The sequence below is a fragment of the Bos javanicus genome, chromosome 26, assembly GCF_032452875.1.
Source record: "Bos javanicus breed banteng chromosome 26, ARS-OSU_banteng_1.0, whole genome shotgun sequence".
Lineage (NCBI taxonomy): Eukaryota > Metazoa > Chordata > Mammalia > Artiodactyla > Bovidae > Bos > Bos javanicus.
In genome coordinates this window covers 17,207,719-17,232,332 of record NC_083893.1, presented here as the reverse complement: position 1 = coordinate 17,232,332, position 24,614 = coordinate 17,207,719, and the positions used below count along the sequence as shown (strand labels likewise).

The window sequence follows — 24,614 nt, the reverse complement described above, 5'->3', positions numbered from 1 at the left end:
AAAATAGAAAGCCCAGAGATAAATCCACGCACATATGGACACCTTATCTTTGACAAAGGAGGCAAGAATATACAATGGATTAAAGACAATCTCTTTAACAAGTGGTGCTGGGAAATCTGGTCAACCACTTGTAAAAGAATGAAACTAGAACACTTTCTAACATCATACACAAAAATAAACTCAAAATGGATTAAAGATCTCAACGTAAGACCAGAAACTATAAAACTCCTAGAGGAGAACACAGGCAAAACACTCTCCGACATACATCACAGTAGGATCCTCTATGACCCACCTCCCAAAATATTGGAAATAAAAGCAAAAATAAACAAATGGGACCTAATTAAACTTAAAAGCTTCTGCACATCAAAGGAAACTATTAGCAAGGTGAAAAGGCAGCCTTCAGAATGGGAGAAAATAATAGCAAATGAAGCAACTGACAAACAACTAATCTCAAAAATATACAAGCAACTCCTACAGCTCAACTCCAGAAAAATAAATGACCCAATCAAAAAATGGGCCAAAGAACTAAATAGACATTTCTCCAAAGAAGACATACAGAGGGCTAACAAACACATGAAAAGATGCTCAACATCACTCATTATCAGAGAAATGCAAATCAAAACCACTATGAGGTACCATTTCACGCCAGTCAGAATGGCTGCAACCCAAAAGTCTACAAGCAATAAATGCTGGAGAGGGTGTGGAGAAAAGGGAACCCTCTTACACTGTTGGTGGGAATGCAAACTAGTACAGCCACTATGGAGAACAGTGTGGAGATTCCTTAAAAAACTGGAAATAGAACTGCCTTATGATCCAGCAATCCCACTGCTGGGCATACACACTGAGGAAACCAGAAGGGAAAGAGACATGTGTACCCCAATGTTCATCGCAGCACTGTTTATAATAGCCAGGACATGGAAGCAACCTAGATGCCCATCAGCAGATGAATGGATAAGAAAGCTGTGGTACATATACACAATGGAGTATTACTCAGCCATTAAAAAGAATACATTTGAATCAGTTCTAATGAGGTGGATGAAACTGGAGCCTATTATACAGAGTGAAGTAAGCCAGAAGGAAAAATACCAATACAGTATACTAACGCATATATATGGAATTTAGAAAGATGGTAACGATAACCCTGTATACGAGACAGCAAAAGAGACACTGATGTATAGAACAGGATTATGGACTCTGTGGGAGAAGGAGAGGGTGGGAAGATTTGGGAGAATGGCATTGAAACATGTGAAATGTCATGTATGAAACGAGATGCCAGTCCAGGTTCAATGCACGATGCTGGATGCTTGGGTCTGGTGCACTGGGACGACCCAGAGGGATGGTATGGGGAGGGAGGAGGGAGGAGGGTTCAGGATGGGGAACACATGAGAAATAAAGGAATAAAAAATTAAAAGAAAAAAAAAGAACAACAACAACAAAAAAGAAAGAATACATTTGAATCAGTTCTAATGAGGTGGATGAAACTGGAACCTATTATACAGAGTGAAGTAAGCCAGAAAGAAAAACACCAATACAGTATACTAACTCATATATATGGAATTTAGAAAGATGCTAACAATAACCCTGTGTACGAGACAGCAAAAGAGACACTGATGTATAGAACAGTCTTATGGACTCTGTTGGAGAGGGAGAGGGTGGGATGATTTGGGAGAATGGCATTGAAACATGTATAATATCATATATGAAACGAGTTGCCAGTCCAGGTTCGATGCATGACACTGGATGCTTGGGACTGGTGCACCGGGACAACCCAGAGGGATGGTATGGGGAGGGAGGAGGGAGGAGGGTTCAGGATGGGGAACAAATGTATACCTGTGGAGGATTCATTTCGATATTTGACAAAACTAATACAATATTGTAAAGTTTAAAAAAAAAAAAAACAGAAAACTAAAAAAATAAATAAAAAGAGACAATGAACTGACAAATATATTCAAATATTCAGTTGGCATTCTGATTTTACACATCAATCATGCGGACTTGTTCAGGGTATGTCCATGCATTCTCATGGAACTGTCAAATTCACTTTGGAGGCCAGATCCTGGACAGCAGCAGATGTAAAGGAAAAGAATGACACCTGTAATCTCTCAGGAGACAACTTGTCCCCAGTGGCAGCTATCAACACCTGTGTAGCTGAGATGACGTGTAGAGAATAAAAATAGGCATTATAAGTGGAGAAACTGTAATATTTAAAAAGTCTAAGTAGGGAATTGCAAAAATATATGGGAAAAAAACAAACAGTTCAGTTTGGCTGAAGTTTTCATTCCAATCCCAAAGAAAGGCAATGCCAAAGAATGCTCAAACTACTGCAAAATTGCACTCATATCACACGCTAGTAAAGTAATGCTCAAAATTCTCCAAGCCAGGCTTCAGCAATATGTGAACCGCGAACTTCTAGATGTTCAAGCTGGTTTTAGAAAAGGCAGAGGAACCAGAGATCAAATTGCCAACATCCGCTGGATCATAGAAAGCGCAAGAGAGTTCCAGAAAGACATTTATTTCTGCTTTATTGACTATTCCAAAGCCTTTGACTCTGTGGATCACAATAAACTGTGGAAAATTCTTCAAGAGATGGGAATACCAGACCACCTGACCTGCCTCTTGAGAAACCTATATGCAGGTCAGTTCAGTTCACTTCAGTCACTCAGTCGTGTCCGACTGTTTGCAACCTCATGAATCACAGCACGCCAGGCCTCCCTGTCCATCACCAACTCCCGGAGATCACTCAAACTCATGTCCATCGAGTCCGTGATGCCATCCAGCCATCTCATCCTCTGTCGTCCCCTTCTCCTCCTGCCCCCAATCCCTCCCAGCATCAGGGTCTTTTCCAATGAGTCAACTCTTCGCATGAGGTGGCCAAAGTACTGGAGTTTCAGTTTTAGCATCATTCCTTCCAATGAACACCCAGGACTGATCTCCTCTAGAATGGACTGGTTGGACCTCCTTGCAGTCCAAGGGACTCTCAAGAGTCTTCTCCAACACCACAGTTCAAAAGCATCAATTCTTTGGCGCTCAGCTTTCTTCACAGTCCAACTCTCACATCCATACGTGACCACTGGAAAAACCATAGCCTTGACTAGACAGACCTTTGTTGGCAAAGTAGTATCTCTGCTTTTGAATATGCTATCTAGGTTGGTCATAACTTTCCTTCTAAGGAGTAAGCGTCTTTTAATTTCATAGCTGCAGTCACCATCTGCAGTGATTTTGGAGCCCAAAAAAATAAAGTCTGACACTGTTTCCACTGTTTCCCCATCTATTTCCCATGAAGAGATGGGACCAGATGCCATGATCTTAGTTTTCTGAATGTTGAGCTTTAAGCCAACTTTTTCACTGTCCTCTTTCACTTTCATCAAGAGGCTTTTTAGTTCCTCTTCACTTTCTGCCATAAGGGTGGTGTCATCTGCATATCTGAGGTTATTGATATTTCTCCCGGCAATCTTGATTCCAGCTTGTGCTTCTTCCAGCCCAGCGTTTCTCATGATGTACTCTGCATATGAGTTAAATAAGCAGGGTGACAATATACAGCCTTGACGTACTCCTTTTCTAATTTGGAACCAGTCTGTTGTTCCATGTCCAGTTCTAATTGTTGCTTCCTGACCTATAGGTTTCCAAGAGGCAGGTCAGGTGGTCTGGTATTCCCATCTCTTGAAGAATTTTCCACAGTTTATTGTGGTCCACAGAGTCAAAGGCTTTGGCATAGTCAATAAAACAGAAATAGATGTTTTTCTGGAACTCTCTTGCTTTTTTGATGATCCAGCAGATGTTGGCAATTTGATCTCTGGTTCCTCTGCCTTTTCTAAAACCAGCTTGAACATCTGGAATTTCACAGTTCACATATTGCTGAAGCCTGGCTTGCAGAATTTTGAGCGTTACTTTACTAGCATGTGAGATGAGTCAGGAAGATCAGGAAGATATGCAGGTCAGGAAGCAACAATTAGAACTGGACATGGAACAACAGACTGGTTCCAAATTAGAAAAGGAGTACGTCAAGGCTGTATATTGTCACCCTGCTTATTTAACTTATATGCAGAGTACATCATGAGAAACGCTGGGCTGGAAGAAGCACAAGCTGGAATCAAGATTGCCGGGAGAAATATCAATAACCTCAGATATGCAGATGACACAACCCTTATGGCAGAAAGTGAAGAGGAACTAAAAAGCCTCTTGATGAAAGTGAAAGAGGAGAGTGAAAAAGTTGGCTTAAAGCTCAACATTCAGAAAACTAAGATCATGGCATCTGGTCCCATCTCTTCATGGGAAATAGATGGGGAAACAGTGGAAACAGTGTCAGACTTTATTTTTTGGGCTCCAAAATCACTGCAGATGGTGACTGCAGCTATGAAATTAAAAGACGCTTACTCCTTAGAAGGAAAGTTATGACCAACCTAGATAGCATATTCAAAAGCAGAGATACTACTTGCCAACAAAGATCCGTCTAGTCAAGGCTATGGTTTTTCCAGTGGTCATGTATGGATGTGAGAGTTGGACTGTGAAGAAAGCTGAGCGCCAAAGAATTGATGCTTTTGAACTGTGGTGTTGGAGAAGACTCTTGAGAGTCCCTTGGACTGCAAGGAGGTCCAACCAGTCCATTCTAGAGGAGATCAGTCCTGGGTGTTCATTGGAAGGAATGATGCTAAAACTGAAACTCCAGTACTTTGGCCACCTCATGCGAAGAGTTGACTCATTGGAAAAGACCCTGATGCTGGGAGGGATTGGGGGCAGGAGGAGAAGGGGACGACAGAGGATAAGATGGCTGGATGGCATCACGGACTCGATGGACATGAGTTTGAGTGATCTCCAGGTGATGGACAGGGAGGCCTGGCGTGCTGTGATTCACAAGGTTGCAAAGAGTAGGACACGACTGAGCAACTGAACTGAACTGAACTGAACTGAAGAAGGAAAGAAAAATAATAATAAAATTAGAAATGTAGGTTCCTATGTGTTCATCAAGGGCATATAGATTCATTTAGCAATTCATGCAGCTGTTAATGGTGTGAATTATCCCTAGATAGACTCATTTCTTTCTCTGCCTCTTAGTTTGTTAGGATCATGTGCTAATTGATGATGACGAAGGATTCAAAATCTACACCTACCTATTTTGGGAGAGGGGGCAATTTTAAACTTCAAGAGGTTAGATTATAATATCATAATTTATTTTAGATACAATAGTAGGAAAGTGTAGTCAGTATATTTTCAAAATAAAGATTTCAACAATGTAGACCCATGGCAGATTCATGTCAATGTATGGCAACAACCACTACAATATTATAAGGTAATTAGCCTCCAATTAAAATTAATTAATTAATTAAAAAAATGTCAACAGAGGTACATTTTAAAATGATAGTAACTTAATAGCACAGATGAATAAAATGAATACAGCTTTTGATCAGGGATAGCACAAAGTTATTCTAGGCATTGAAAAATAACTGATTTAGATTTGTAATAATAATCTCCCCATGTCTCAGACTCCACTCCATACTCATATAACACAAATCTTTACTCCTCCTAACTTTTCTTCCAGGTTTAGGTTCAAGTTTAACTCTTAAGCATCAGCCATCAAGACTTGTTGTCTAGATTCCATTACTGTTTCTAATTTGTCTTCATCATCATATTTTCTTCTTTTAGTGCCGGGATTCTTATGATGGGGTCTTTGGGAAGGGATCAGGGGTCTGCTACATATGTGTTTCTTCATCAGATTTTTAAAAAAAATTTTTTAGAAGATGAACAAATATATCAAGAGACTGAAATCACCAAGCCAAGGTTGGGGCAATTTGAAGAAATTATTCAACACTGACAATTGCTATACTACTCATAGTTTAAACAACCTTCTTTCTTTCACCTCTTCCACCTCACTAATAAATGAATAATGCTGCCCGTCTAGGGTTGGCAAGAATTATAGCAGGAAAGAAGTATTTAGAACAACTGCAAACCAAATAATTTTGTACTTAAAGCATAAAAGACTACTGATGAATTATAAGTATATTCTCTATAAATATTAATATCTTATCTTAATATATCTTAATATAAAAAACATAATAGTAACTAACAAGAAATTTTAAATTATGTATTGTATAAAATAATATACAAAATTAAATGACAATGGCATACCTCCAAGCAAATTGTTTCAGGCCAATATATTAACTGAATATTGAAAATTTGCTGAAACATGACTTTAAAATCAAACTGTAGAGGAGATACTGAAGTGCAAGAAACCTGTTTATCATTGTATAAGATTTTAATAAAATATTTAAGCTTTTGAATTTTGGCTCTCCTCTTTTGTTCGTACCTAAAAATTAAATAAACCTTTAAGAGACCCTTGAAAAGCAAACCAGATATAAAATATTATTCTTTTCAAAATATACCTCAACATATTAAAATGTGGTAATTTTAGAGGACAAATGCTATCTTTAAGCCCAATAACATTTGCCTATCTCTTATCCACAGACAAGAAATTTCTCCTATAAAGAAATTTCTTTAAAAAGATGTTAACTCAAAAACAGAAAAAGAACTAAATTAAAGTACCATAAATCATTCAACTATTTATTTTACTAAATTATAACTTCAAGAGATTATAACACACCCATTATAAAATGTTTTATGAGAGGAAAAAACTGAGGGACTTAGGAATGAGGGTGAGGGAGCTTGCATCAAGAATTCAAAAATATTTTCAAACTTTTAAAACACACACACACATTATGTTTTCAATAACCTCAAGCAGGTGCCTCTAAGACAACAGCCTTGCTGTGTCCTCTTAAAGGTCTTTGTGAATCAATTTAGGCTTTAGGTTATATATTCTTTTTTTCCAGGACATTGTTTCTCTGAACCCAAAGATCAGAGGCCAGCCAGAAAGGTTAACTTCTTGGGGCTACTATGACAACACTTTTTGGGGAAAAAATGGATCCATTCAATAATATGAACTCCTAAGGCATCTTCCCTCCACCCATTCATTCATTCTCTCAACCAACATTTATTGACTATCTTCTCAGATACAAGTCAATTGACCTAATGACAGGTAAGATTTGATCCTGATTTTCAGAAGGTAAAAGACTAGTTGGAAGATAAGCCATAGGCTGAAACATAAAATTCCCTTCTGTTCTCCACCCTGATCATCCTATTGGCCAGCATAGCTGCCCATCTTCTCTATAATCTTCTCAAAAGGGTATGGGACAAAAGATTACTTATTCTTCCTATCTCCCTGGTGGTCTTTTTTTAACTTCCTCCCAATTACCTTTAAAGAAATAGTAATAGTTTCATAAAATATGTCCCTTACGTTATCCTCTGAAAGTAGTTTAAATAATGAGCTTATCTACTGATTATGAGAATTTGTTAATTCGGGATTATATTCATCTTCACGAAATCTTGCCTTTTCGCACCTGTAAACTCATTTTGCTGCTGCTGCTGCTAAGTCGCTTCAGTCGTGTCCAACTCTGTGCGACCCCATAGACAGCAGCCCACCAGGCTCCCCTGTCCCTGGGATTCTCAAGGCAAGAACACTGGAGTGGGTTGCCATTTCCTTCTCCAATGCATGAAAGTGAAAAGTGAAAGTGAAGTTGCTCAGTCGTGTCCGACTCTAGCGACCCCATGGACCGCAGCCTACCAGGCTCCTCCGTCCATGGGATTTTCCAGGCAAAAGTACTGGAGTGGGGTGCCACTGCCTTCTCCGAAACTCTTTTTAATGTTCCCTTAATCCATGTACTCCTTTTATCTCTCTCTTTGACATAACCATATTATTCTTTTCTAAAGACTCAACTCTTATTCAACTGGACATTTTCAGTGGATAATGACAGCAATGCCCCATGACAGCAATAGCTGTGAAAAGATATAAAGCATTTAATTTCCTTTTGCCTTGACTTCCTCTAAGTTTTAGCTTAGCCTTTCCAGCACAAATATCTTCTTCCTTCTTTTTCTCCTCTTTATTTCCAACTTCCATTTTATGGCTGTTCTCTTATCCTTATTTAGATGGTCCTTTTGTGGGCATCTTACACAAGAAATTATCTTGGGCCCCTTTTTGGAAGTAGGTGTAGAACAAATAAAAATTGCTTCACTGCTCTACCTCTCTAGTCAGAAAGAAGGTAATGATGATTTTGCCTTTGTGTTTGCCACTCTTTATGTTCATTTAAAAGTTTAACCACTTATTCATTCATTTAATGAACATGAATATTTACTGGACACCCACTATCTTCCAACACTGCACTAAATGATGCACATTCACAGTATTCAAAGATGAACTGGTACCAAATGTTTCATGGGACAGAGGTTGGAAAGTTGTACCTAGTTCAGTGCTCTAAGTTGCTACATCCTCTTTAAGGGAGATGAGATCCAAAGGCTTAGAGATGGGAGAAATGGGGATCGGCATGATATCTGTTATGCATGAATTTCCTAGGAATAGAAAGAAAACCTTAAAGGTCAAGGAAGAAGTCACAACTGGGAAAGAAAGAAGCTTGTATTGTCCAAGTAGAAAAATTTTCCAGAGGGTCCTTTCTAATCAGAACATTTTCTATGAAAGCCAGGAGATCCTTCAACAAGCAAGGATGACCAAATAATCCTATTTTTCACAGTGGCTTTATAGTCCACCTATTTATACCTGAACAAAAATTATTACCATAGCAAAACAAAAACCAATCATCACACCAAACTGGTTTATGTCCCACCTCAGTCATAAATTAGAAGTTCAATACCCATCTCTAAAATGAGGATAATATCATAGAACTATGGTAGCAATTAAAAGTGCAAATTCATTTTTTAAACTTAGCAATCAGGAAATCTAACATTATTAAACAATACAGTATCTAGATAACATATAATGAAGAAAAATAATCTGAAAGTGCTTATAATAATTTTGAAAATGCTTACAGTGAACATCTAGATAAGTTTGTTAATTCTGCTGTGAAAGAAAGTTGTGGTATCATGGTAATTGGATTTACTATTTCAGTATCTGTTTCTTCAAATTCTGAAGCTAAATATGAGAAGCTCTAGAAACAGAAAAATAAATAATTTATAATGTAAATTCACTGTTTAGGACAATTATTCTTAAAATTAAACTTTTTTATTTGTCATTTCGTTGGGTAACTATTATAAATATCAAGATTTCCTATTCTATCACTATTCTATCAAACAAATATTATAACCAGTTAGGATGAGTTGAATGTTATTTTGCAGTGTAAATACCTCCTGTTTCTTCCTGTTCTTAAATGCTTTTCCTTCAGTTTTCTTCTCAGTCCCAGACATTTTTGACAATTCTTGTTTTTGTTCATCACATTTATTCATTTTCAACCTAATTAATAAAAAAATAGAATTATTTAAAACAGAAATATGGAATTATTTGAGTTGTTAGAGATATTGCCAACACACTACACACATACATCACAATCTCTTACATTAAATAATTTTACATCCCAAGGAATTTGTCAGTATGATACACATACATATGCTGCTGCTAAGTCGCTTCAGCCGTGTCTGACTCTGTGCGACCCCATAGACAGAAGCCCACCAAGCTCCCCCGTCCCTGGGATTCTCCAGGCAAGAACACCAGAGTGGGTTGCCATTTCCTTCTCCAATGCATGAAAAGTGAAAAGTGAAAGTGAAGTCGCTCAGTTGTGTCCGACCCTCAGCGACCCCATGGACTGCAGCTTACCAGGCTCCTCCATCCATGGGAGTTTCCAGGCAGGAATACTGGAGTGGGGTGCCATTGCCTTCTCCTACACATACATATATATGCATATAAATATAATATTTCATAAGCTTGTTCTCAGTTTTCACAGATTTCTCCCTACTTATTAAATACTACCAGGGAAGCCCAGTTAATTTACTGTTAGTATTTTTATGCCCTTTCTAAGGATATTAAGAAACCTCTCTGATGAGAATAAGGAACCAATGGGGATGGAAGATATAAATTTAAGGGCATAACCCATGCTTCCTCTCATTTTTTTTTTTTTTAATTTTTGGCCGCAACAGGTAGCATGTAGGATCTTAGTTCCTCGACCAGGGATTGAACTCACACCCCTTGCATGGTTAAGCATGGAGTCTTAACCCCTGGACCACCAAGCAAGTGGTAGTCCAAGTGGACAAAGCAAGTCCCTCTCGTATTTCTTAAGCTGTGAACATGAGCATGTGTAAGGGCAAGACACTATAGCAACAGTAAGTGGTAAATCAGGTATACTCCTTGGGGTTTATGCATAAACAGTAAGGAATTCATGACATTACTACTACCAACACAGTGACTGCCGCCACCACCACCACCTACTACTGCTGCACCACTACACTCCTGCCACTGTTCCTGCCACCACCACTCACAACTACTCTGTATTACTCCCACTTCTATGAGGACCACCACCACCACCAACTACTACTGCTGTCCTACTATTATTTCTACAACTACTACCACCACCACCACCAACTACTACTACAACTACTACTATTACCACTAGCTAACTCAAACATTGTACTTACGAAGTACATGCCAGGCAATGTTCTATGTACTTTACACGTATTAACTCACTTAATTCTCACAGCAACCCCACGAAGTAGGTTTTACTATTATTCCTCTTCCATTAGTAGTCCAGCAAAACCCCAGTTATCTGGAACACTTTCAGATGGCAGGGGTTTACACTTTTCAGCAAAAAGTTCAGTCTTTAAATTTTAATCTTTTAAAAAGGAGATTCTTTGATATTATATACTCTGTTGGGAATAGCAAATGGTGCAGTTGCTCTGCGGAGAAGCCAATGGCACCCCACTCCAGTACTCTTGCCTGGAAAATCCCATGGATGGAAGAGCCTGGTAGGCTGCAGTCCATGGGGTCGCTGAGTCGGACACGACTGAGCAACTTCACTTTCACTTTTCACTTTCATGCACTGGAGAAGGAAATGGCAATCCACTCCAGTATTCTTGCCTGGAGAATCCCAGGGACGGGGGAGCCTGGTGGGCTGCCGTCTATGGGGTCGCACAGAGTCGGACACGACTGAAGCGACGCAGCAGCAGCAGCAGCAGCGGCAGCAGCAGCAGTTGCTCTGGAAAACAGTTGTCTTAAAGCTGTAACTACTGTTTATATATTCAAGATACAAATTCTTTGTTGACTATATCAAGCAGTTGACTAACTTCTGGATTTTTTCCCAGTTTCTGTTAATTCCCAGTGATTAGTGGGCAACTCCTCAGGAGACCTATAAGAACAAACAGAGCAGCCACTCACCTCTGAAACTGTAACTTTACTGAAGTGCTTGTAAACCCTTGTCGTTGTCGAAGGGATTTTATCTGTTTCCAAGTCCGTAATATACTGTGTAGCAGGGAAAAGTCCTTTTCCTTTTCTAATTCATAGAGTTGCTTTGTATCACTACAACAATAATGTTAGATTAAAAATTAGTGAACTGGGCATATACCCAGAGAAAACTAGAATTCAAAAAGACATATGCACCCCAATGTTCATGCACTACTATTTACCATAGCCAGGACATGGAAACAGCCTAAATCTATCAACAGAGGAATGGATAAAGAAGATGTGGTACATATACACAGTGGAGTATCACTGTCACAAAAGGAGTGAAATTGGGTCATTTGTAGAGACATGGATGGATTGAGAGGCAAAGCAAATATCACATATGAATGCATATATTAATACATGGAATTTGAAAAACACAGTATAAGCAATCTATTTACAAATCAGAAATAGAGATACAGGTGTACAGAACAAACATATGGATACCAAAGGGGAAAAGGAGGGTGGGTGGGTGAATTGGGATACTGGAATTGACATACATACACTATTGATACTGTGTATAAAATAGATAATGAGAAACCACTGTATAGCACAGGAAAATCTACTCAGTGCTCTGCAGTGACCAAAACGCGAAGGAAATCCAAGAGAGGGGAGATATATATATATATGATTCACTTTGCTGTACAGTAGAAACTAACACAACATTGTAAAGCAACCAGACTCCAATGAAAAAAAACAAATCATGTTAGTGGATTAGAGCTACAAGTCATTACAAATGGCTTCAAACAATTTATTGCACTAACTCTTCTGGGCTCCCCACCTCATTTTTTTTTTTTTTCCCATTTTACTCACATCTTCATATAGAGAATGAAATTCCATTGAGAAATTTATGCATCTTTAAGATTTTTCACTATTCAAAGTACTCTACTAAAATCCATGTATTTCCAGGTTTTCTTAACATTCTGTAGTATATTTATCATACTTTTTTCAGATTAACAATCAGAACTACTGCTTCAAATTTAGAAGTACTTTGCCTGATGGGATAGTGAGCATACTACTTGAATATCAAAGTAATATAATCCAGTCTATATAAAAATGGATTGCTTAACCCATTTAGATATATTTAGGCTTAACATCACCATTTTCTTTTGTGCTTTCTCCTTGTCTCATGTTTCTCTGTTCCGTTTCCTCTCTTTTTTTTTTTTTTTTTGCCTTCTTTTGGATCAGTTGAGTATTTTTTATTATCTCATTTTCCTCTTGATTTGGAAACTATATCTTTTTATCCTCTTCCTTTAGAGGTTATAAGTTAAAATTTAAGTCCTTGATTTACTAAAGTCTTAATCGCTAATGCAAATATCTTTAATTACTTTTACTCTTCTCCATTCTTTACTCCATTCTAAAAGTTTTATATTTTACTGTTTTTTTATTGAAGTATAGTTGATTTATAATGCCAACTTCTGCTGTACTGCAAAGTGACTCAGTTTTACACATATATACATTCTTTTTAAAATATTCTTTTCCATTATGGTTTATCCCAAGAAATTATATTCAGTTCCTTGTACTATGCAGTAAGACCTTATTGTTTATCCATTCCAAATGCAATGATTTGCATCTACCAACCCCGAATTCCCAGTCCCTTCCTCTCCTTCCCCACTTGGCAACCACAAGTCTGATCGCTATGTCTGTGAGTTAGCTTGTTTTGCAGATAGATTCTACATTCTAGATTCCACATAGAAGTGATACAATATGGTATTTGTTTTTCTCTTTCTGACTTACTTCACTCAGTATGACAATCTAGTTTCATCCATGAAACTGCAAACGGCATCATTTTTTATGGCTGAGTAGTATTCCATTGTATATATATGTACCACATCCTTCCTTATCCATTCATCTGTCGATGGACATTTATTATAGGTTATTTACATGTTTTGGCTATTGTGAATAGTCCTACTATGAACATAGGGGTGCATGCATCTTTTTGAATTATAGCTTTACCCAGGTATATGCCCAGAAGTGGGATTGCTGGATCATGTGGTAATTCTATTTTTAGTTTTCTGAGGAACCTCCATCCTGTTTTCCATAGTGGCTACACCGACACACATTTCCACCAACAAGGTAGGAGGATTCCCTTTTTCCACACTCTCTCCACCGTTTGTTACTTGTAGACTTTTTAATGATGGCCACTTTGACTGGTATGAGGTGGTACCTCATTGCAGTTTCAATTTTCATTTCTCTAATAATTAGTGATGTTGAGTATTTTTCATGTGACTACAGGCCATCTTTACACTTTCTTTGGAGAAATTTCTATTTAGGTCTTCTGCCCATTTTTCAGTTGGGTTTTTGGTTTTTTGTTATTGAATTGTACAGGCTATTTATATGTTTTGGAGATTAAGCCCTTGTCAGTCACATCATTGGCAAATATTTTCTCTCATTCTGTAAGTTGTCTTTTTGGGGTTCTTTGGTTTTGTTTTTGTCTGTTTTCTTTGCTGTACAAAAGTCTGTAGTTTGATTAGGGCCTATTTGTTTACTTTTGTTTTTTATTTCTATTTGCCTTGGGAGACAGACTTAAGAAAACATTGGTACAATTTATGTCAGAGAATGTTTTGTCTATGCTCTCTTCTAGGAGTTTTATGGTATTAGGTCTTACCTTTAAGTCTAAGCCATTTTGTGAACTCTCTAATTTTATGCCTGTAAAACATCATTACATGACTACTCACTGAGACTTATCCACATACTTACCACTCTTTTTACTCCTTAGTCTTTCCTTACTTCCTCAGCATTCTTTATGTCAATGAGTGTTTTTGGCTTTAAGTTTTAGTTAATCTTATCAGTTCAGTTCAGTTCAGTTGCTCAGTTGTGTCCAACTCTTTGTGACCCCATGAATCGCAGCACGCCAGGCCTCCCTGTCCATCACCAACTCCCGGAGTTCACTCAAACTCATGTCCATCGAGTCAGTGATGCCATCCAGCCATCTCATCTTCTATTGTCCCCTTTTCCTCCTGCCCCCAATCCCTCCCAGCATCAGAGTCTTTTCCAATGAGTCAACTCTTCGCATGAGCTGGCCAAAGTACTGGAGTTTCAGCTTATAAACAACAGTAATTTACTGTTTTGTATATACTGATGGTTTCTATTCATTCATTCAACTACTATTTACAGAGATAGTTCATTATATGCCAGTACTTGTACAAGGCATATGTCAGCTTCCTCAAGTAACAGTGTTTATACTAAACAAGTAACAATGTTTATACTGAACTAGGCTATTCTTGGAGAAGGCAGTGGCACCCCACTCCAGTACTCTTGCCTGGAAAATCCCATGGACAGAGGAGCCTGGTAGGCTGCGGTCCGTGGGGTCGCTAGGATTCAGACACGCCTGGGCAAATTCACTTTCACTTTTCACTTTCATGCATTGGAGAAGGAAATGGCAACCCACTCCAGTGTTCTTGCCTGGAGAATCCCAGGGATGGGGGAGCCTGGTGGGCTGCCGTCTATGGGGTCGCACAGAGTTGGACACGACTGAAGTGACTTAGCAGCAACAGCAGCAGGCTATTCTAGGAAACCCAATTATTTAAAACAACTTGCCTCCAGCGGTTAAGAATTTGTAGAGCCATTTTAGGTCAATGGGCAGGGAGTCAGAGAAATTCTTTAACTATCAAATCACTCAGAGTAGTCATATCTTTGTGCAAGTTTAACTTTCTACCCAATAAGTACCTCCCAGAGAGCTTTCCTGCTTTTGGAGATTCCTACGCACATAATTATGTATTGTCTTTAAATTATTTTTCCAATTATTTTATACTTTCCTAATTTCTCTTCCTAACCAGTCTAGTAGCTAATGATTCCCAAATTGTAGACCATTCTTTAAAATAAGGGTCCTTAACTCTACATACTCATTGAGTATTGCTTTTAGGTTAAATTAGTAATATATCTTGCACATATGTGTATGCAAACTAGTTCTCAAACATACAAACACTTCAGATAAACATGATTCAAGTAAATTGAAAGGTATCAGTAAATTTGTAATAGTTTTTAGTCAACATATTTTTAAATAAATAGATCATATTAATAAAGCTACAGCTACTTTCATGTGATACTTCTATTAAATATTTTTACACAAAAATGTTACAAAAAGTTGGAACCATTTATTTAACTGCCTAAAGGCTATGAATCTTCAGCAGTCTCACTCCTGGGTATATACCGGAAAACAGGACATCTCTAATTGGAAAAGATACATGCACCCCAATGTTCATAGCAGCAGTGCTTACAACAGCCAGAAGATGGAAACAAACCCCAAGGGTCCATCAACAGATGATTGGTTTAAGGTGTGTATATCCCCTCACACACACAAATATGGAATATTACTCAGCCATAAAAAAGAATGAAATATTATAACTTGCAACAACATATGGACCTACAGGGGCTTTCCAGGTGGCGCTAGTGGTAAAGAACCTGCCTGCCAATGCAGGAGGATGTAAGAAATGCAGGTTTGATCCCTGGGTCAGGAAGATCTCCTTGGAGAAGGGCATAACAACCCACTCTAGTATTCTTGCCTAGAGAATCCCATGGACAGAGGAGCCTAGTGGCTACAGTCCACAGGGTCACAAAAAATCAGACACAACTGGAGCGACTTAGCATGCACACATGCATGGACCTAGAGAGGATTTTACTTAGTGAAGCAAGTCAAAAGAGTATACAAATACTATATAACATCACTTATATGTGGAATCTAAAAAATAACACAAATGAATCTGTATACAGAACAGAAACTCAGAGACATAGAAAAGAAACAAGGTTACCAAAGGGGAAAAGGAGGGAAGGAGGAACAAATTAGAAGTGTTGGATTAACCCAAACTATTACACATAAAATAGATAAGCAACAAAGACTTACTGCTTAGCACAGGGAATTATATTTGATAAATCTCATAATGGCAAATATTTGATAAAACTTATAATGGAATATTGGAGAAGGCAATGGCACCCCACTCCAGTACTCTTGCCTGGAAAAGCCCATGGATGGAGGAGCCTGGTAGGCTGCAGTCCATGGGGTCACTAAGAGTCGGACATGACTGAGCGACTTCACTTTCACTTTTCACTTTCATGCATTGGAGAAGGAAATGGCAACCCACTCCAGTGTTCTTGCCTGGAGAATCCCAGGGATGGGGGAGCCTGGTGGGCTGCCGTTCTATGGGGTCGCACAGAGTCGGACATGACTGAAGCGACTTAGCAGCAGCAGCATAATGGAATATAATCTGAAAATTACAATGGAATCACTTGGCTGTATACCTGAAACTAACAAAATATTGTAAATCAGCTATATTTCAATTTTAAAAATAGTAAGGATATTGTTAGTTTCTTATTTTACATCTTCCACAGCATAGTACAATACTTTGTTTAAACAAGCTCCTTAATAAATGCTTGATGAATACAAGAATGTCCTAAAACCTACCTTATCTGCCAATAATAATCCTGCAAAGACTTTCTGGTCAGCTGGCTTATTTCCGAATTTTCATTTGCTAATTTGGTAGCATCCGTCAGTGCTTTAAGCTAAAACAAAAGAGCTTTTTTGGTACACTTCATCCACCTGTTACTATCACTCCAATTCACCTGTAGGTCTAAGTATGTGCATCAGAAACACAAGTGTATACTTTTGTTGTATTACTGTCTTGTTTTTCAAAATATATTTCATAAAAGTACCCTGGGGCAGAACTGAAAAAGAGCCTCAATATTTGTCTAAGAGATAAACCTTATACCATGCAACTTCTAGGTAGTCATTTGATCAGTTAACATAAAGAAATGTCATTCAATCAAGATAGAAGACTGAACACAGGAATCTATTTTATCTTCTACCTAATATCCAATGGTTACAGAAAAGACATCTATCTGTCTTTATCCATATCCACTGCCATCATCACAACCATATCTATATACATATTTTATAATTATATCTACATCTATATCTCTCTATAAAAGAATAAATATATAGCAACATAGGAAAAGAAGTCAAATAAAATCAACAGAATGTACTGAAGAAACTACAAAACAAAGAGAAATATCCACAGAGAATACTGACAAAGAAATAAAACCAGGGGAAACTGTTCTCTATAACAGGGATAGGCAGAAAAAGCCTATCACAGTTAGGGACAGTTTGTGGGAACTCCAAGACTGGAGTCAATGGATATAAACTTCTACTGCAAGACACAAGGGAAGACCTCAACAACTGTGAAGACATACTGCATGCCTGGATGCAGAAACCCAAATTTTTAAAGATAAAATTTCTTTTACAATTAATATAATAACCGATGGTTCAGATGGTAAAGAATCTGCCTGCAATGAAAGAGACCCAGGTTCCGTCCCTGGGTCAGAAGATCTCCTGGAGAGGGGAATGGCTACGCACTCCACTATTCTTGCCTGGAGAATTCTATGGACAGAGAAAGCCTGGTGGGCTACAGTCCATGGGACTGCAAAGAGTCGGACGTGACTGAGAGACTAACACTCTCATTTTCAAAGAAGCTGCAGTAAAAATGGTAGGAGAATCTTTAAAATAGAAGTTAACAAGCTAGTTCTAATGTTCATATGGAAGGTCAACTCTGTAAGAATTTTATTCTAGGAAAAAACCAATGAGGAGATACTCGTCCTTAGAAAAGTCAGGGCTGTTCATATTGTTGAGCCATCAAATTAACGAACTACAGAACTGCCCTAACTTAGAACTTTTGATATAGAAAGTCATACCTTTTCCCTATGGTTTAAAGCAACTGAGAGAGCTCTCTGTGAATTGTAACCAAAGATATGCTAACTGATAAAAATCTAGGAAATCTAATAAATGAACAAAACCTAAAGTCCCCAAAGAAAAAAACTGACAGGTTTGACCTCATAAAATTTTAAATATTTCCAAGAGATAGGAAAAATGAAGTAAAAAGGCAAGTAACAGAATGGGATAAAAATATTTAAAACATATTCGAAAGATATACATTTTGTACATGCAATGTGTGTGTATGTACATGTGTAAATAGTTATATGTGTATATATATTTGTACATATATATATATATATGAAAACTCTTATAAAGATGAACAAAGCTATACAGAAAACTGGGCAAGTAATATCAACTATTAGTTATGGCTCTGGGAAGTAAGCTCTGTCCTGTACTATCAGTGGAAATTCAAACTGAAAAACTTTCTTGGAAAGGCAATTCATTACTCTCTGATAAAAATGTAAACTTCATGCACCCTTACTCTTGACCAAGAACTTTCACTTCTACAAATCTAGCCTACAGAAGTTTTCACACATGTGCTCAAATACATAGATACACGGATGTGCACTGCTTTATTACTTGTAATTATAAGAAGATGGAAATGACCTAAGAAGTCATTTATGAAGTCATTCATGACCATAAGAAGTGTCAAGAACGAGGAGTGATTGAACATATTAAAATACATGTATATTATGGGTCTATATATAGTGATATGGGACAAGCTCCAAGACTTGTAATTTTCAATTACAAGTAATTTTAAAGTAATTAAATTACTTTAAAAAAAGAAGTAATTTTAAAAAGCCAAGTTGCCAAATAATACATAGATCCATATAGAAGATCCAATTTATCTTAAAATCTATCATGGCATATGTATATACAGAGAAACATGGAAAAGAGATCTTTAAAGCTGTAGTCTAAACCATGAGGTGAAGATTGAAGTGGGACTTTCACAGTATGAAACGTCTACACTGAATCTCTTACAGTGGGAATGAACTCCTGAATTACTTGTGCAATTTCCCTCTTGTGTAAACTAGAGGGAACAACAGCAGAACTCTACAAAACTGAGGATCCATTCTACTCTTTTATATTGTCTACAACATTTCTCCGTGTTCTTTAAGTGGAATTCACGTTCACCTAACAGGACATTTTGCAGTTTAAGAAATCCATAGACGTCACTGAGTCTCCTACTACTTTGAACCTGGTTTGAACACACTGAGAACGAGCAGAGCCATATATTTCACACCAAGGGACTAAAAGGATGCAAAAATTATAAATCAGTGTTTTGGTAGAAGACCAATGGTCACACCCTGCAACCCTTGGCCTTTTCCCCTCCCTCCTACAGTTCTCTTTCATTTTAGAAGGGCATACACATGCCCTATCAAATTTCTCTTTTTACAATTTACCAGGAAACTGGAGAAAATGTTTATGTGCACATTTTAAATAAATAAATAATGTGCACATTTTTATGTGCACATTTAAAATAAAGTGAAGTAAAAAGCAGCCAAGAAATTACCTTTGGCTCCTAAGAATCATTAATAAAAATGTTGCAAATAATGATCTCTCAATATTATTTTACACAGAAAGCCATGCTACATGAAAAACAAATGAGTTTTTATGTACAGTAATAGGTAGTATTCTAGTGAAACAAAATTGCTATTGCTAGACCAGGCTTCAAAGATTACACAACAGTGTTGGAAAACTATTAAATAGACAAATCATATTTTCAATGACCTACATCTTAGTTTCAGAGTTGGTTCTTTCATTCAAAAAAAACAACGATCATATTAAACTAAAAGTTAGAATATTCAACTTTTGTTTCAGGACATATTCTGACCTTATTAATTCATAGGCTTCATTTAGGAAGTACTCCCACACATTTGCCACATGAAAACTCAATCAAACGGATTAAGTCCTGTTGTTTTTGCACTTGTACTTTAAGAAGCAAATATATTAAAGTACAATTCATTTCTAGCTTATTGGAATGTCTTGGTGACCCTACTAGGCTTGATTATTTAACTAAATATCTCACTAAATATTTAAGTGTATTAATTAGCTGAATGAGACCTATCAGAATATCTTTTCAGAAAGAACACTAGTTAACAAAATATTCATGTATCAAAAACTCAGCATACAGTCTAAACGAGAGGTACAAATTTATAAAAGTAGTCAGTGGGTATATTTCTTTGATTTCTCCTCAGATTTTATGTACCCTTTACGATGTCACTGGGCTTCCAAAAAGAACCTGCCTGCCAAGCAGGAGACATAAAAGATGCAGGTTTGATCCCGGAGTCTGGAAGATCCCCTGAAGTAACCCATTCCAATATTCTTGCCTGGAGAATCCCATGGACTGAGGAGCCTGGTGGGCCACAGTCCATTGGGCTGCAAAGAGTCGGACGCGGCTGAAGCTACTTAACATGCGTGTATGCAAGAATTCCATGGACAGAGGAACCTGGAAGGCTACAGTCCACGGGGTCACAAAGAGCTGGACACAACTGAGTGCATGCACCACACACACAAACACACACACACATGCACGCGTGCACATGCATGCGTGTCAGTAGACGATTAGTTGGCTAAATCATTCTCATACGAAACTCTGTAGAAGGTTCAGGATCATTAATATTTTTATCAAAAATACTTTCTTACAAGACTTGAAATAGTCATTTGGTTCTTTTAAATAGTAATCATTTCAAATATTCTTCTTGACTCATAGGATCAAGAAATACCATTGATTAGCAAACTATTTATAAATGCTAAGTACCCTGCAGGATATGTTTGAGTCTGTCTCCCTGGCCAGTTAACTCCTACAATTTCTTTTCAGAAAAACTGAAATCAAGCTTTGTTTTATTTGGTTAAATAGTTGAAGTGCTAAGGGAATATTCCACCATAACTTGCTCCGTACTGTTTTTTTTTTTTTTTTCCCCAATATTAAAGGTTCAGCTCTGTAAATGTAATGAAAACCATGCTTACCTTCTCATAAAGCAGCTGTGGTAAATTCTGTTGCTGCCTGTCCTGAAAACACTCATAAAGTTGGAGCAGCCTAGCACATAATACTTGTTCTTGATTGAAGAGAGGATGGTGACTGAATTGCAAACCCACTATATTGAGATCTAATTGGTACATTTCCCTTTGACCTTCCATTTTGTTCCTAATAGAGCTTTCTAGATCAGATTTCACTGCCTTTTAAAGAAAAGTATTTACACAATGTTAATTCAATTCTATTTTTTTAATTACAAGTTAACTCCTTATAAAAGTAACACGCTAACTGTAAGAAAATGAAGACACAGAAAAGCAAAAAAACAATTATTTGCTCCTTCTTTCTTAAAACTGATTATAGCCCTTGATTTCATATATTTATATTGGAGCATTTTAATCGCCTTACTATAAATGGTCATCTACTTTACTACTATGTGCTGGCAGAGGCTAACTTTCAAGTTACAAGCACCCAAGTAATTTCCTAAAGGATTGCGATAAAAAAAATGGTGTTTAGAATTGGTGGGTCAATAGTTCGTTAAGATGATGATCTAATAATCATCTGGAGCCAGACTTAAATCGCAAACTATTATCTCTGCTTCAGTGGCCCTTACAGCACTGAGATTTTTATTTCCCAGTGAGAAACCCCAAATGAACCTTGCCTCCATAGCTGGCTGTGCATAATAAAAACTGTAGAGAAGACAGAAGGGAAAGGCAGGCAAAGGTATTTGTCTGACACTAACTCCAGAATATTACCTGCTAAGGATGGTGGTACAGAATGAATTTTAATACTCAAGTTTACATGCTTGGTGAAGTGACATTTATATTTATTCCCAACTCTAAGAGTCCATGAAACACTGAAATTAGCTTGAATGAAGTTAGAAAAGACCAGAAAGCTCCGATGACAGTTATTAATAGCAATAAAGTGTTTTTTAATTCAGATACGTACACTGGGTTTTTCAGACATAATAATAGTTTATTAACTACAGATTAGTGTAGACATAACTTTTACATGCACTTTTGACATTTTTCAAAACCATAAAATTCATTTGACTTGCTTTACTGTGGTGGTCTAGAAGTGAACCAGCAATATCTTAGAGATATGCCTGTATTTCCAAATATCTATATAAAACAAGCAGGGTAACTAGATAGCAAGACCAAAAATCCAGGGACAAGATTTTAAACAAAATTGCATCTGAAAACATCTCCACTGAATCCAAAATACAAGTGGGTAGAGAAAAACCACTAACAGCAAGATCTGCATAGTATTGGTGACTGCATAAAAGTCGAAAGAAGCAATGAAACATCTGACCATCCTGTTAAGAGAACTGAAAGAGCCAACAGATACTCACCAGAAAGTAAAAAAATTTAAACAATTTAAAAACAATTTAAAAAAAGAAGGTAAAACTGTTATGGGTTTTGTCTACTCCAAGTATGGTAACAGCAAGGAATTTTGGTAAAAACACCAACATTCATTCATGATAAAAAACTCTTGTATTTGTCTTAATTTTAAAAGTAGGACAACTAATTAAACCTTAAATGCATTTTTTTTTAATGGTAAAATGGTAAACGATTTTCTTAGCAGCAAGAAGTTTTGGTGTATTTTTAGAAAATCCTGAAATAAATTCATAAGTGGTATAAAGATATTAAAGACATATTATGATATGAGGAATTTTTTTAAATTTTTCTAGATTCTCTAAGAAACGAACAGAGACTGTGGAGAAGAAAAGAGAGTGTATATTATGTAGAAAGAAGCTTCTCACGTGTTAAAGAAAGATAAGGAGACCTCTGAAATTATAAATCTCTTCAGTTTAGGGAGAAACCTTATTTTCTGTGTAGGCTGAGAAGTATCAGCACTATAAGGAGTGAAATGCTGTTAAAATGTTGCAGCTACTGATTTCTTTCACCAGTGTTTTATAGTTTTCTATATATAAGTCTTTAGTTTCTTTAGGTAGATATATTCCTAAGTATTTTATTCTTTTCGTTGCAATGGTGAATGGAATTGTTTCCTTAATTTCTCTTTCTATTTTCTCATTATTAGTGTATAGGAATGCAAGGGATTTCTGTGTGTTGATTTTATATCCTGCAACTTTACTATAAAACACTGGTGAAAGAAATCAAAGAGGACACTAATAGATGGAGAAATATACCATGTTCATGGATTGGAAGAATAATATAGTGAAAATGAGTATACTACCCAAAGCAATTTATAGATTCAATGCAATCCCTATCAAGCTACCAATGGTATTCTTCACAGAGCTAGAACAAATAATTTCACAATTTGTATGGAAATACAAAAAAACCTCGAATAGCCAAAGCAATCTTGAGAAAGAAAAATGGAACTGGAGGAATCAACCTGCCTGATTTCAGGCTCTACTACAAAGCCACAGTCATCAAGACAGTATGGTACTGGCACAAAGACAGAAATATAGATCAATGGAACAAAATAGAAAGCCCAGAGATAAACCCATGCACATATGGACACCTTATCTTTGACAAAGGAGGCAAGAATATACATACAATGGATTAAAGACAATCTCTTTAACAAGTGGTGCTGGGAAAACTGGTCAACCACTTGTAAAAGAATGAAACTAGAACACTTTCTAACACCATACACAAAAATAAACTCACAATGGATTAAAGATCTAAATGTAAGACCAGAAACTATAAAACTCCTAGAGGAGAACATAAGCAAAACACTCTCTGACATACATCACAGCAGGATCCTCTATGACCCACCTCCCAGAATATTGGAAATAAAAGCAAAAATAAACAAATGGGACCTAATTAAACTTAAAAGCTTCTGTACAACAAAGGAAACTATAAGCAAGGTGAAAAGACAGCCTTCAGAATGGGAGAAAATAATACCAAATGAAGCAACTGATGAACAACTAATCTCAAAAATATACAAGTAACTCCTTCAGCTCAATTCCAGAAAAATAAATGACCCAATCAAAAAAGGGGCCAAAGAACTAAATAGACATTTCTCCAAAGAAGACATACAGATGGCTAACAAACACATGAAAAGATGCTCAACATCACTCATTATCAGAGAAATGGAAATCAAAACCACTATGAGGTGCCATTTCACACCAGTCAGAATGGCTGCGATCCAAAAGTCTACAAATAATAAATGCTGAAGAGGGTGTGGAGAAAAGGGAATCCTCTTACACTGTTGGTGGGAATGCAAACTAGTACAGCCTCTATGGAGAACAGTGTGGAGATTCCTTAAAAAACTGGAAATAGAACTGCCTTATGATCCAGCAATCCCACTGCTGGGCATACACACTGAGGAAACCAGAAGGGAAAGAGACACGTGTACCCCAATGTTCATCACAGCACTGTTTATAATAGCCAGGACATGGAAGCAACCTAGATGTCCATCAGCAGATGAATGGATAAGAAAGCTGTGGTACATATACACAATGGACCATTAAAAAGAAAACATTTGAATCAGTTCTAATGAGGTGGATGAAACTGGAGCCTATTATACAGAGTGAAGTAAGCCAGAAAGAAAAACACCAATACAGTATACTAATGCATATATATGGAATTTAGAAAGATGGTAACAATAACCCTGTATACGAGACAGCAAAAGAGACACTGATGAATAGAACAGTCTTTTGGACTCTGTGGGAGAGGGAGAGGGTGGGAAGATTTGGGAGAATAGCA

The 24,614-nt window shown here is 37.1% G+C and overlaps 1 protein-coding gene across 10 annotated transcripts in view; it reads right to left on the bottom strand.

Moving 5' to 3' along the window:
- Nucleotides 1-24,614, bottom strand: part of CC2D2B (coiled-coil and C2 domain containing 2B) — a 106,821-nt gene that overhangs the window by 66,404 nt on the left and 15,803 nt on the right. For 9 of the 10 annotated variants that reach the window (XM_061402914.1, XM_061402904.1, XM_061402907.1 and 6 more), the window contains 6 exons: nucleotides 20,940-21,149; nucleotides 16,665-16,762; nucleotides 11,201-11,341; nucleotides 9,184-9,289; nucleotides 8,869-8,987; nucleotides 6,124-6,301 (listed from right to left, as the gene is read on the bottom strand). In XM_061402914.1, the coding sequence (XP_061258898.1) occupies nucleotides 6,124-6,301; nucleotides 8,869-8,987; nucleotides 9,184-9,289; nucleotides 11,201-11,341; nucleotides 16,665-16,762; nucleotides 20,940-21,149 (852 nt within the window). The remainder of the gene's footprint in view (nucleotides 1-6,123; nucleotides 6,302-8,868; nucleotides 8,988-9,183; nucleotides 9,290-11,200; nucleotides 11,342-16,664; nucleotides 16,763-20,939; nucleotides 21,150-24,614) is intronic. The other variant, XM_061402912.1, reaches the window with a different exon arrangement.